Genomic DNA, 13,853 nt, shown 5'->3' on the forward strand with positions numbered 1-13,853 from the left:
GCATTATAGTGCACAGCCAATCCAATTATTTGCCAAGCTTTTAAGAACAGCTTGCCACTTTAAAAAAAAAAAAAAGGTAGCAGTTACAAAGTGAACAAGGGCCAAAAAAAAAAGCAAAATCTGTCAATGAAAATGGTGAATTGTTTATGGCAATGGCAGTGAGAGATTCACTCATTCTGCTTGTGCCCTGAAAGGAGGTGTAGGAGCTTTCATAGCCACAGAGTGAATTGCAAACAGCTGTCCCTTCCAGATCCAAGTGGTTTCATACTCATCCCAAGCCCAGATTTGTCTACGGGGTGCACACTGGGTGCAATACGCAGCTGCATGAAGGAGAGTCCCTGGGCAGTAGCTGGGGGCCACCGAAGAGCAGCCACTCCAACAGTCCCACCAGGCCTGTGCCCAAAGCCACCATGCATTTCATACAGCAAGTCCTTGTCTCTAAGCCTTTTCTTCCCCCAGGTCCTGTCCCCAAGAGGTGGGAGTGGATGCTTTGGTGCTGCAGAGATGGGCAGCCCCACCAGGAGATGAAAGGACGTGTTATTTCCTATCTCTACAGAGAAAGGCAGTATCTCTCCCTACACACTTTCTTTTCCATGTCAGGGCAAAGCTTTTATCACCTTACTCTGCTGTTATCTCCACACACAGGCCATCCTAGAAGTTGCACCTGGCTGTTTTGCCAGCCACATAGGTAAGGGTAAGAAAGTGTATTGCATGCTTAAAAAAATAAATTAAAAAAACTTGGGGGAAAGGTGTGAGATCAATCAGGTCATGGGTCTGTTTTATACAGGGGAAGCTTTAGAAGAAGTAAATCTGCTGGGGATCCTTGATAGGAAAAGGCAGGGACTTTTCCAGGTGAAGGGTGGGATTTTATGTATCCATCCAACCACTCACGCAAAGACAGAACAACCTGTTAATAAGTGGAGAGGACTTGCAAGGTAGAGACAGCTGCTGGACGTGGGTCTGGCGTAGCAATCCCAGCAACCAGGATGAATAATTACCCAATGAAAACTTCTCAACACACTGCCCCTCCTGAGTGGGTAGAATTGGGGTAAACGTGAACCGGATGCCAACTAGGACAGAGAGGCTTGCCCGGAGCAGAATAAACCTCCCCGGATGCCCAACCGGAGAGCGTGCTACCAGGAAGATGTGCTGCAGGCCCCAAGGGACTCTCCAATTGTCATTTATCATTCTGGCTGTCCAGGGCAATGCTGCAGCGTTATCATGAGTTGAAGTCTGCTGGCGTGGCAGCATCCCAGAGAGAGCAGCCTAGGCTGAGAAATGCACATTGAGGTTCGCTACACCTCTAATCCCAGCTTTGAGCATCTATGCCCTCCTTTCTTTGGAGCAAGTTAAATTGCCAGCTAGTGAGTTACTGGTGAAGCATAGCTATAGGCTATTAAAAAGCAAAGAGACAGGCAGGGATACGTGCACCTGGGGAACTGGGGGGAGGCATGTCTATACATTCATTTACTTCACAGTAAGTTACTATGGTTTTTAGGCCGGTGTCTACATGTGCAGCTACTAAAGTGCTGTAACGCTGTGTGTGGACTGATCTGGGACTAACTCTAAGTCGATACAGTGTCAAGTAAGGCACAGTACAATGTCTACTGCACAGTAAGCATCACACATAAATTTGATACCTGCATAATGCAAGTATAAAATTTACACCCAAGTTGGCATAAGCTGCCATAGTTACTGTGCATGCCCATACTGGGCGTGTAGATGTGCACCCATATTGAGCAGTAATTTCCAGTTACTGCGCAGTAACCTAAATTAACGTGCAGTAAATGTGGACATGTAGACATGCCCGGGAAGTATCAAAGGCCAAACACACTAACCTGGGGTTTAGCTACATGTTACCTTTAAGTGGATGGGTCAGAGCCCATTGGAGTAAGAAAGTTGTTCTCTAATCTACATCCTAGGGGGAAAAAAGGAGGCAGAAGTCTGGGGCTCGTGCATAAAGGTCTGGTTTAAGAGCAGTCAAGAGGATTCAAGCCTCCCGTGCAGACAAACCCTCAAGGTTGCAAGACATGCAAAAGACTGAACGTGCTATCATCCGTACTCTTAGTTTTCCAACTAAGACCCCATCCTGACAGGGACCTACAGTGCATCTCTAGGACCTTCTGGCTGACCATCACTAGGTGTTTGTTCAGATTTTTATTCCAATCTGCCTCTGGCTTTTAAATTGAATCTACTGCTACAACTTCATATTTCAATATTTGGGATTTTTTCTAAGGCTGAGCCAGGCCTCCACTTCAATACCTTTTCCCCTGCCCCCCATCTCCTCCTTTCAAATTTGCCTTTGCAAGAGAGAGACGCCAAGAGAACATCTCATCAGAGGCAGGAGATAGCCCAGCATTTCCTTTTGTCAATGAAAATAGGTTTATATATAATTACAAGAAGCTTGTCCAGGACACAATTTACTTTGTGTTTGCCACTGATATGTGGCCCAAGAGAACGAAGGTTTGTGTGATGAACAGGCTGGAGAATAAGAAGAAAAATGAAACTGCAGCCCCTACCAACCTTTTATTATTCTCTTTCAGAGCAGATGGAAACATCCTAATAACTGCAGCAATCTCAGATCCTCAAAAGATATTTAGGCACTTGACCCCGTTGAAATCAGTGGAAACCAGACAACTGCAAACCTTTTACAAGCCTTCACTACCTCTACTACTCCAGGAGCACCAGATGTAAGACGCAGCAGGAGTGGCACCCATGCATCTCCCTGTGACCGTTTCACCCCAATGAGTCACCCCAAAAGTTGGCCCCAAAATTTCTTTTGAAAGGCTGGCCAGCTTGCATAGACCAACCTGACACTGGATCCGATGCCAAAACAGGAGCATCTGAATTCAGCTGTTTGGATCACACATTTGCTCCTGGTTGATTTCCATCTCCTAGGGTTGCAGCCACAGGTTTACAACATTCACAATATGCTGAACAAGACACTGAAACCAACTGTCCCCTCAACCCAAAAACCTTTCGGCATTCAAGGAAACCTGAAATTTTGCCCACACAGTGACAGTGTTAGGTAGCGAATGGATAAACCCCTGCAGTACACAAAGCACAGGACCAAAAAGGACCCACTAGGTAAGAGTCCAGCGCTCTGCTATCACAGGCAGCCTCATTATATCCGTGCTTTCTTAAAGAGATTGTTCTCTATAGGCACATTCAATGTTGTATTCTCTATTCACATACAGGGTTTTAAGAATAAAACACTGGTTACAGCTGAACAAGTCCAGAGTACTTGCTAAGTGACTAACATTACTCTGATCCTTTTGTTAAAGCAACACTCAACTCCAGGAAGCAGCAAATCTATTTCTATGGCTAGAAGTGACTGGGATCTTGCCAAAGATTTCCCCCAGTGACCCCTGCCTGTTGTGAGCTTAACAATTCACAGGTGAGCCCGGGCGTCTTCTAACGTAAAGTGGAATTGTTCTTCCTGAGAGTGTCGGGGAACCCGGCATGTCCCTTGCTATGCTCTTCCAATGGCCAATTACTTGGACCATTAAGTATATCAGAGTCACAGAAAACGAGGGCTGAAAGGGACCTCAGGTCACATCTAGTCCAACCCCCTGCTCAGAGCAGGACCACCCCCAACAAATATATCTATCCATCCATCCATCCATCCATCCATCCACCTATCCATCATGGTTCCAGTTATATGTATAGTTATATATATGGACATATACATATATACACATAAGCACACATATATATATATATACACACACACATATATACCTACACACAGATACATATACGCGTATGTACACACATATATACACATGTGTACACACATATATACACACACATATTATATGTAGTTATACACCTATACATAGACCCATCCCATGTCCAGTTTGAGCTCTACAGACCAAATTCCATATCTTGGGTCTCCGGGCGCCTCTGACTGCAAGGCTAAAGAGCCCCATCCGACCAGAAATTTCACTCCCCTGTAGGTAGTTATACTATCAGCATTTTTCCTTCTCTTGGATAAACTAAACAGATGGAGCTCCTTCAGTCTCTGTCTGCAAGGCATATTTTCCAAACCACAAATCATTTTTGTAGCCAAATCAACTTCACTCAGTTCACTGAGCAGTGCCCTGCATCACGGCCCACTACTCATCACTGATTAGCACAGGCTTTGGGTTAGCCTGTGTTAACAGCGAGCTGCAGAAATAAAGGTGTATGCTTTGCACTGGGTTGAAAACATAATGCCAGGGCTCGCCTGCACGCCCTTGTCCACATGGTGCAAGAGGCACTGGGATAGGACACTTGGATGCTAGGCTGCAGCTGCATTTTTCATTGCTGCATGCAGATCCACGTGAAACGTGTAGGCATTTGCCAGGATTCAACACCCGAAGTGGCCCTCCAAGGCTGTGAATGGGCAACGAAAGGCTGTACAAACCCAGTGCCAAAATAAAATCAAAATCGACGCAGTCTGAAAACAGCACATGCTCGCCGTTCCCTCCGATTGCGACCATGTTAGTATTCATAGTGCTTATGGAGAGGGCACAAAATAATGCAGGCTTCTTCCTGCGATCTTTGAAAAGGAGATCGGTAAGAGTACACCTGAGGGGGGACCAAAGTGAAAAGGTGCGACTGGCGGTCAGCGTCCGGCAATGCCACCCACCAATGCTTCCTGCAGGCCCCCTGCCTGCCAGGGGTCCTGAAACTTCCTTGCAGTAACTGAATGGAGGAGCCCGGCTCTTTGTAGCTGCAGCTCTGAATGGGAAGCAGGAGAGAGAGAAACCTATTGCGGGACACAAGCATTAACATAAGTGTGCACAAAAAGCATTTGTGACTAATAGAAAATAAAAACCACCTCCCCAAAACTGCCCATTCGAAGCCCCCCAAAGCCCTGGGACTGATTTCTGCTGGTGGGAGAGCCCTAGCTACACTCGGTATGACTGGTAAGGACCAAAAAAGAGGTGAGGTTGTGGGCACCTGGATGCTGAGGACTAAAGCGGGAGCACAAAGGCACTCGCTGGTGTTTTGCATGAAGGGAAGGCTGCCTCATTCGCAGAATCAACACCTCCCAATCACTCCAAGTCCTCATTTTATTTTATTTTTTAAATAGACACCTGCTGGCCCTTCGTGAAAGGCAATAGGCAGAGGAAATTGTTACTTGGCATGCTCAAATCTGTACCTGTCACAATAATAATACAGATCGCGGCGAGAAAGTTCACGTAGTCCTGTGTGCCCAGCGAACCACCGAGGCCGTTGAGAATGTGCACGCTAATGACCATTTACTGCATATTCCCCGCCGAGGCCTGGGAAGTGCTGGGCATTACAACATTTACAACACAATAAGGCTTTAAAAGGACATCGTCAGCTTAATTGACACCCTGAGAAAAAAAAAAAACACATACCTGCAATTGCTACTTTTACTGCCAGAGAGTAAGGAGAGCTGAAAAAGACAGAGGAGAGCAGTTCCAGTTTGTGCATTTTCCACATTGGGCAGCAATGGGGGAAATCTTCAAAAGCAGGAGTGTTGCTTGTGTGCCTGTCTCCCACTGGAAGTCCCTGGGAGCCAATAGGCACCTACTGTCATTAGTGCTTTTGAAGATTTCCCATGCGGAGAAGACATTTATAGGGGCACAGCTAATGGCCTGGAGACCCAGGGGAACAAGGGGACCTCATCAGGGGTTCCTCTTCCTTGAAAAGAAAAAAGGATTCAAATGCTTCTTCTGCACTTCATCCCTTCCCTGCACCTGACGGGGCCTAGGGTGCGTGCAGGAATAGAGACGGCATCGTTTCGAGCCCATCTCTGGTCCTGCGGAGGCATCCAAGCCCCCCCCATTCCCAGAGACATATGCACCAAGAGGAAATCCCATGCACCGCAACTGTGCCACAAGTGACCAGAAATGAAGCAGAGGCCCGAGGATTCGTGCAGTTGGTGCCCAAGGGACAGGCACTAAGCAGGGCGGGAATTTCATGCCAGGCCGAGTTCCCGTTGTTTCTGGGGCTTGCGGAGGGTCTTTCAGAAACCAGGAGCAAAGCGGATAGGATCTCTCCATAACGTCAAAGTGGTGTTCACAATGGCTGTGACTCGATGGCCAGAGTCCTGCCACTTCTCATGGAAAAGGGCACGGCCAAAATACACAGCCAGAGCTGTGCACTGGTAGGTCCCTCGGCTGTTCACGCTCTTGCTAGCAAGTCAGTGTTCAGACCTGTACATCGGTTTCCTTGCACCCACCCACTCTTTGCATCTTCCCTGAGGAACTGGTCCGTGTTGCCAATCTACAAAGGCACCTGAAAACAGCCCATTTCCCCCATCTGTGACAACCTGTATTAATCATAGCCCGGCATTTCCTGCCAGAAAAACTTCAGAAGTGTTGCTCAGCTCACCATCCTGCCCCGTTAAGCCGCAGAGGATGGGCAAAACTTTAAGGGGCTGCATTGGAGAGAAACATATAGGTATGGAGGATAACAGTTGCAACGGATGACAGCAGCCTACAGGCCATTTCAGCTGAAAACTACGATGAAGAGCTCACGAGGGAGTCAAATCCAGGCAAGCCAAGTCCTCCCAACCTGCTTACAAGGACCGTTCTCGCCCCCCTACACTTCCCATGGGAGCATCGCGTGGCGGGGGGCTGAGCTGGAGGCCCCATCTCGCAGCAGACAAGCTGCCGCAGAACGGGAAGATGCGAGACGCTGGAGACAGCTATTTCCACCCCTCCCAACACTGCCTCTAATTAAACTGGATTTAGGTCTTGCGAGCTGAGAGAGCTTCATTTATTTCGCCTCGCCATCAGCCCTCCTCTCAATTCCCCCAGCTCTGATTCAAAGGAAGCACATTGACCCGGCGTATGAAGAGCATCGACTGTTTCCTTCTATGGAGATGCAAATGATGTGCTAATAAGCCGCACGGTACCGTAGCCAGGAAACTTTTGAAAGGTCAGGATGCTCGTTTTGGAGTGGTCACCTCCTCGTGCGGAGCCAGCGGCAGGCAGTGGGCTGGCTCCTCCGGTTGCAGGAACCGCTGGAGGTCTGCATAAAGCAACACAGGCAGAGGGGCCGGCCTGCTTTTTTGTTCGGCTCCATCACCTCCGTTAATACTTCTCAGACATGAGCCTGCTTTCAATTGCCAACTTTATCAAAGGCTTTACAGAAACGCCAAGCGCTGCATGCCCACTGCCCTGGCAGGCTTGCCAAACGTCCCCACCACTCCCGATATCTTTGCCTTTCTTGCAAGACACGGAGCGGACTACAACAGGATAGGTGCTCAGGAGCAAATCCCGAGCCCTGGCACAGAGACGTGCAGTGGGACCACTCACATCAGCCAAGGTCGATGCCCTATTTTTAGGAAACAATCTTTCCGTCTTCCTTCAACGTGCAACAAGAATTTGGGCTCTCTAATGGACTTGGAATCAAGCTGAAAATGCCTTGAATTCAGGTTAAATCTTGCTTATGCATTTGTGGATGATTGTAATGCGCTGGGTCCACCCACTGTATGCTCCCAGCGCTGTCCCTTCTATGCTCACACAAGGATCCATGCAGCTGAGTAGGAAAAGCAAGCAGACACCTTCCTCATCCCACATCTAAAAAAAAAAGATGCACTTTTCTCATACATGTTACATGCTGCCGTGCATTACCTATGCCTTGCATATTACCTATGACATGTAACAGCAGCTTCTGGTAACGCTGAGAAAAGACGAGGCTTTGCAAGCCACTGCTTTAAATGGAATCAAAACTCATGATAACTCGAATTAGACCAACTCGATATTTGCAAAAACACTTCTTTATTTGCAAGCTTTTGGGCACAAACACCTTTCAGCAGGCCTAGGAGATTGCAAGGACTGTAAAGCTTGCTCCTAGGTAGAAATGAAAATTCATATTTCATATTTGATTTAAATGTTCATTAGCCGCTGGGCTAGCTGAGGGCCTGCATTTAGCTCTCTGTCTTGCTGTTCTCGACACAGTTCAATGCCTTGCAACAAGGCCAATACATGTCACAGCACTAAGGCTGTCTTAGCGGGACAGTACAGTGAGACAGGAGGACGTCTTTGCTACTTGGGTTCAGTTAAGAGTTAAAGTTTTGAAGCCTCAGTTGGTGTCTGTGAAGGCTCACGGAGTTGGTGGTTGCAGAGAACATCAGCTGCTTAGGAATGCACAGCACTGCAGCACAACATAATACCTTTCCTGTTCTCTGGTGAGACTGCTTTGGTTTCTATCACACAATATCCAGAATTGTACAGGGTTAAACCATATGATACAATAACGGCATTCAAAAACATCCACGATGGGGACCACAGCTTCCTTCCCCCCACCCAAAAAAGCCCTAAACTTAACCACAAGATTAGGGGGTTGGGCGATTAAAAGCCTGCCCTGCGAACAGCAAAGCAATTGGCCGTCTCTCTTTCGGAGCCTAAATTAGCTTTTTATTCCTAGCAGGAAAAATGCATTTTCCCCCGCTCCTTGAAGTTTTTTTCTTTTGTTTTCCTCCCTCACTTTCCAGCCACATTTGTTTCACAAGCCAGAGGAAGTATTAGGCAAAGTCAGGGTCAGCTCTGACACAGCATCGCCAAAGACAACAATCCTTAATCTCTTCCTTTGGTTAGCTGTTAGCACGCGGCTAGGAAAGATAAGAGGGGCAAGGTAGGAGAGAGACGTTCTTGCCTGACAAGATATGTCCACCCGTCTATTTGAACGGCCTGCTGTGTCGTCTGCGCAGAATACTTAATCAGGTCCCAAATCCAGTCGCCATATGGGATGCAACATTCAGGTCTTTATTTTTAGCTTCACCGAATGGTTTAAAACATGCCTCTTTGCAAAACATAAACACGATGGAAAATGAAAGCCTATTGGGTAATGCACCTTCCCGGCCCGGAAACAGGGGACAAACTTTCCGATGTTTAGGAGAATACGTGCCTGTTCTTCCTCACTGGTTGTGTGAGTAATGAACAGGGACGATGGTTCGCTTACAGGTTCGCCTCTTCGAAGGCTTCCCTTTGTGTATTCGGCGGCAGCACGCGGTACTAATTTGATGTGGCCATCTCATCTAGTCTCTTCTCACAGCCTTCGAGCAGCATGGCGCGTCTTTTCATTTGGGACCTCTTTCCTTCAGGTGCAGAGGTGCAACCAGCCTTTTGTCATACCCAGGCTTTCCTCCCCTCTAAACTGGTGCTTTTGCACCCCTAGTTATGCTCCCGTTCAAGTGTCGCTTATAAGCTTTCTGAATACCGAGCCTCCTGTTACCCATGTCTGCAGGCAGGATATTTATCTCTCTTAATTACAGAAGTTGTTATAAAAGACAGTGTGCGCCTGCATCTGCAGAGATGGATAAATACTATGCACGTGCTTCTTTTCCTGTCCAGAGAGCTGATTTTCATGCACACGGAAAAAAAAAACCAAAAAAACCTTTGGCAGTATTTTGACCTCAGATCATTAAGGGCTGTGTGTTTCCCATTCAGGGCTGGAGGGAGAGCATAGAAGTAACAGAGAGAAGTGAAAAGATCGACAGGAGACGGGGATGGTATGCCAGCAACAGTGTGAAAAAGATGTATTGCAGCATCCGTACGGCATGTCTGTAATCTGTGATTGCAAGGGATGCTGAGCCTCTCGGAAGATGCTACAAAGCCCCCACCGACCCGGAGCTACTCCGGCACCAGAAAGCCAAGGCTGCAGGTAGGTTATACAAGCTCATCTCAGCAAGAAGCATGCTGCTGCGGCTCTCGAGCCACTCTGCCGACTTCCACGTTTTGCAAAATTCAACCCAGAGTCAGAAACTTTTGCCCTCCCCACCCCCATGCAACAGGCAGTCATTTTCGGCAACTCCTCCTATTCTTCCACAGGCCATTCCCCCGCATCTGATGTTTCCGTATGGGCCCATCATGCCAATTCTGCCACTTCCCTATTATAGTCCAGTTTGCACGATGCCATGCAGAAGGCTGAGGTTAGCAGCTGGACTTTTCAGGGTGGATTTGTAGTAATTTGCTACGCTTTTCCTTCACTGTGCAGCAAACAAGACAAGGGGAGGGTATGACCCTAAGACACAATGCATTAGGAATGTCTGGAACAATATAGACCATTTATACCCGCTCGAATGAGATAGCCCTCAGCCTTGCTGGCTGGTAAAAATGACGTAAGAGTTCACTTCTCCAAATCTCCGTTATGCCCTCCCTTGTCTTGTATGATACACATACCAAACGACATGTCTACATTAAACCGTCTCGTTGAGCCATGATGTTGCAACCCAAATGCAGAATAAAAAACACTGAACAGAAATGTTCTGAGTACTTACTTTTCTGCTGAGTGTCAAGCACCACTTAAAACAGGGTGGGAGCCTGTGTAGCACTTGCTTTTTTATTTCCTTAGGCATATTTGCAGAAAATAAGTTGACTAAACTTAAGCAGCTGAAGGAAGAGAAAAGTCCTTTTTTTCTAACCCTTCAGGGCCTAACAGGAATCTCTGCATTTTACTGTCAGTCACAACCACTCATCTCATCAAGGAGCAATGTCATTCAGTGAGGGACACGATGGAGCAGGCAGGAAGACCGGAGATGTGTCCCTGCCCCTTCCCTACTGTTTGACCTCATCCAGCTCATTTCTGTACTTCCCACTTCATTTTCCCCTGTCGACCAACCCCTATAGGAACATTCAAGACTGCATTTCAACTTTACTGTAAAGAAGCAATATGAGTTTGCATTAAAAATACATTTATGAACAAACAACATGGTTCAGCCAGCTCTGTCTTAGCCAAGTAAAACTGCATGCTGCTGGGCTCTATTCACATTATAATATATGAAGGGCTAGACCCCCCCACCACCACCACTGACATAAATCACTGTAGCTCCACTGTAATCCAAAGAGTTAATGCTGATTTAGAGCAGCTGAGGACCTCTAAGGAAAACAAATTATTTAAAGACTGAAGAAAGACAAGAGTAACACAGGTGCATAGGATCACAGGAAAGCATGTTTGCATCATGTATTGTGCATGATGAGTTTGCATGACATTTCGCATTTTAAGTGGATGGTGCACACACGGGCCTTTATGAGATGCAAAGGGAGTCCCAGCCCAACAATACGACAACGGTGCATGAAGTTATCAGAAGACATTTCCACTAACTTCAATATTATTATGTATTATGTGTATTCCTACAGCATGCAGAAAGCCCGATTCTTAGGCCAGTTTCCCATTAGATTAACCATAAAACAACAAAAAAAGCTTCACCCTCTTTAAAGGCCTTCCAGTACAATGAGAGAAAGCGGACAGACCCAGCAGGCAAACAGGAGAGTGCACAGAGATGAGACTGGTCAGTAAGTGGGGCGATGGTCTCAGCCTCCCTGTGGTCAAAGGAGAGCAAGGGCAGGTCCTCTCACCCCTAAACGGTGACATGAAGGCACTCGTCTGAAAATGCACCTGGACAATGGGGCCTGAGGTCAGGGACTCCTCCATCTCAGTACCAGGGAAGAGATGTTAAGTAAAGCAAGGCACGGGCTGCGAATGCACAGAGGTTGCATTTGATGGGAGAAGGGGGGAGCCAGGGAAGGGCTGCAAAGAGGAGGCTGAAAAGCAACAGGCTCGAAAATAATCTTTGCAGCAGCGAATGAGGGGGAGCATGAATGAGGGAAGGCCGTGGAGAAGCAGGATGCAATATCTGTGCAGGATGAGAAACAGGAGGAGAAGCTGAACTGTGTATGTGGATAGCAAAGGCCAGGTTGCAGACGTGTTAAAGCAGAACGTGTTGGGAGACTAGAGGTGTGAGGACTGAGGGCGATCTGAGTTGCAGAGGGTGCCCAGGGTACAGGGAATCAGTGATGCTGGGCCGTGGTCAAGGACGGAAAGAGCGGGCTTGGGAAGGGGAGGTGCTGAGCTGAAGCTGAGGCTGGACCCCTGGCCCTACGCTGCCTGTGCATCTTTCACTAGCTCTTCAGCTGAAGACAGACTGAGCGCACGTTCACAACCTGACCAGTCCCCCCCCCCCCTTTTTTTTTTTTTTTTTTTTACACAGAGGTAGGCTCACAGAGTCCTAAAGTGACAGGGGTTTCTGCCCCAAACTGCAGCCAAGTCTCTCGAAGCAAACAGACTCGGGTGATTTTGGAAAACTTTCCCCTCCCTTGGCACTGCTGCGTGGGGCTTGGAAAGGGGCTCGTCCCTCCCACTGCAATCAACAGTTTAATACAGAGGTGCAATCGGACAGGAGCAGCTCCAGACTGCGAAAACGAGCCCTCTTTTGTGCAAGCCGCGGCGAACGGGAAAGGTAGCCCATTTCAAAAGCAGAAGCAAAGAGGAGTATCCAGGTTGAGAGTACTGCACGCTCCCCTACCAACAAGCAAGCTCCCTCCTTCCCCCATCACCGACATCTGCAAGCCCCTCATCCGTAACGCAGACCAGGTCTCGCGTGCATTCGAGTCGAAACGCACCGTACTTTACTCGTGGGGAAAATCAATGCCTGACTCCGGCTTGCACACTGCAAGTTTCGTCAGCGTGTCTAACCTCCTCTCCCGTAAGCCGGGATGCCTTTTCCGCGCGTGCCACGCATGGCATCGTAAACCTAAACCCTCTCTCCACAGGCTGCAGCAGCAGAGATCGCCGGCTGCCTGCGCCCCTGCACTCGAGAGGCGAGGAGGCCCTCCGAGCACGCAGCGGTGACACACAGAGTCCAATGCTTCAAGTCAGCAATCCCAGCACTAAGGCATGCAGCCGATGGCTCGTAACATGTTGAATTACATCAGGCTTCAAGCAATGGCTACCTACAAGTTTGCTCACCGGCGGGCAGCAAACATTACAGCTCACCACAATCACCGCACGGCTCAAACGTGTCAACAGATGCATTTGCTGAATAAACCGACCGATTCCTTCACCTCGACTCCCCGCTCCCGCAGAAATGGGAGGCACGATAGCAATGTCACACCACCGGAGGAACGCTTACATAATGCAGCGCGCAAACCCCGGCACCACGCGCAGGTACAACTCGGGGAAGTCAACCGGGCTGTGCCAACTTAGACGTGCCGCGAACGCGGCCTCAAGGGGAACGCTGCTGTCACTTACCCGCCGCTGGCACCGTCGTGGAGCAAAGGGGCGAACGAGCAGCGCGCGGAAACAGGTCTGAGGTCAGGCACTCATTCATCACCCGGGACCGAACACACCCTGAGCTATCCCTCCGGTCCTCGAGCTCTCTGCCTTTCACTGTGCGACAGCCTGATTGTGTATGATGGCTGCATCCTCCGTGTACCACGTCCTCCTCATGCGAACCCGCTCCATCCTCCAGCACATTACATGCTCCCGAGCCTTACCAGAAGGGCTTTTTTTTTTTTTTTTGCTCTTTCTTTTTTTTGGAGTAGCATTTAAAAATAAAATAAATAGCCTGGGCTACATCCCAAGCTGATTCCCACACCCCAGGCTTTCTATATCCCAGGCTGGTCCCTACATCCCAGGCTGACCCCCGCATCCCAGGCTTTTTGCAGCCCAGGATGACCCCTGCATCCCAGGCTGGCGTCTACATTTCAGGCTTTTTACATCTCAGACTGGTCCCTACATCTCAGGCTCTCTACATCCCAAACTGACCCTGCGTGCCAGGCTGGTACACCCCAGGCTGATTCGTGCCAGGCTGGTCCCTACACCCCAAGCGGACCCCTACATCCCAGGCTCGCTCCAGGGTCCCAGCCTGGCTCCTGCACCCCAGGCGCCCTGCCGGGGTGGGGGTGGGGGGCACCGACACCCCCCCCCCGCGCCTGCCCTTCCCCACGGCTTCCCACGCCCCTCCGGGGCCGGTGCTCATGGCAACGGCGTGGCGGCGGGCCGCACTCACCGTAGACCCCCTGTCCGCAGCCGCCCTCCAGCAGCGCGCTGAGCAGCCAGAGCAGCCCGCACGCGACATCCATCCTCGCGTGGGCATCCACATATCC

General features: G+C 49.0%; 1 protein-coding gene across 2 annotated transcripts in view; it reads right to left on the bottom strand.

The window, feature by feature from the left end:
• MDGA2 (MAM domain containing glycosylphosphatidylinositol anchor 2) overlaps positions 1–13,847 on the bottom strand; it is a 665,957-nt gene extending 652,110 nt beyond the window's left edge. For both annotated transcript variants that reach the window (XM_019550984.1, XM_019550983.1), the window contains exon 1: positions 13,757–13,847. In XM_019550984.1, the coding sequence (XP_019406529.1) occupies positions 13,757–13,829 (73 nt within the window). In that variant the 5' untranslated portion in view covers positions 13,830–13,847. The remainder of the gene's footprint in view (positions 1–13,756) is intronic.
• Positions 13,848–13,853: the final 6 nt, after the last annotated feature.

The sequence above is a fragment of the Crocodylus porosus genome, unplaced genomic scaffold, assembly GCF_001723895.1.
Source record: "Crocodylus porosus isolate Cpor-Errol unplaced genomic scaffold, CroPor_comp1, whole genome shotgun sequence".
Taxonomy (NCBI): domain Eukaryota; kingdom Metazoa; phylum Chordata; order Crocodylia; family Crocodylidae; genus Crocodylus; species Crocodylus porosus.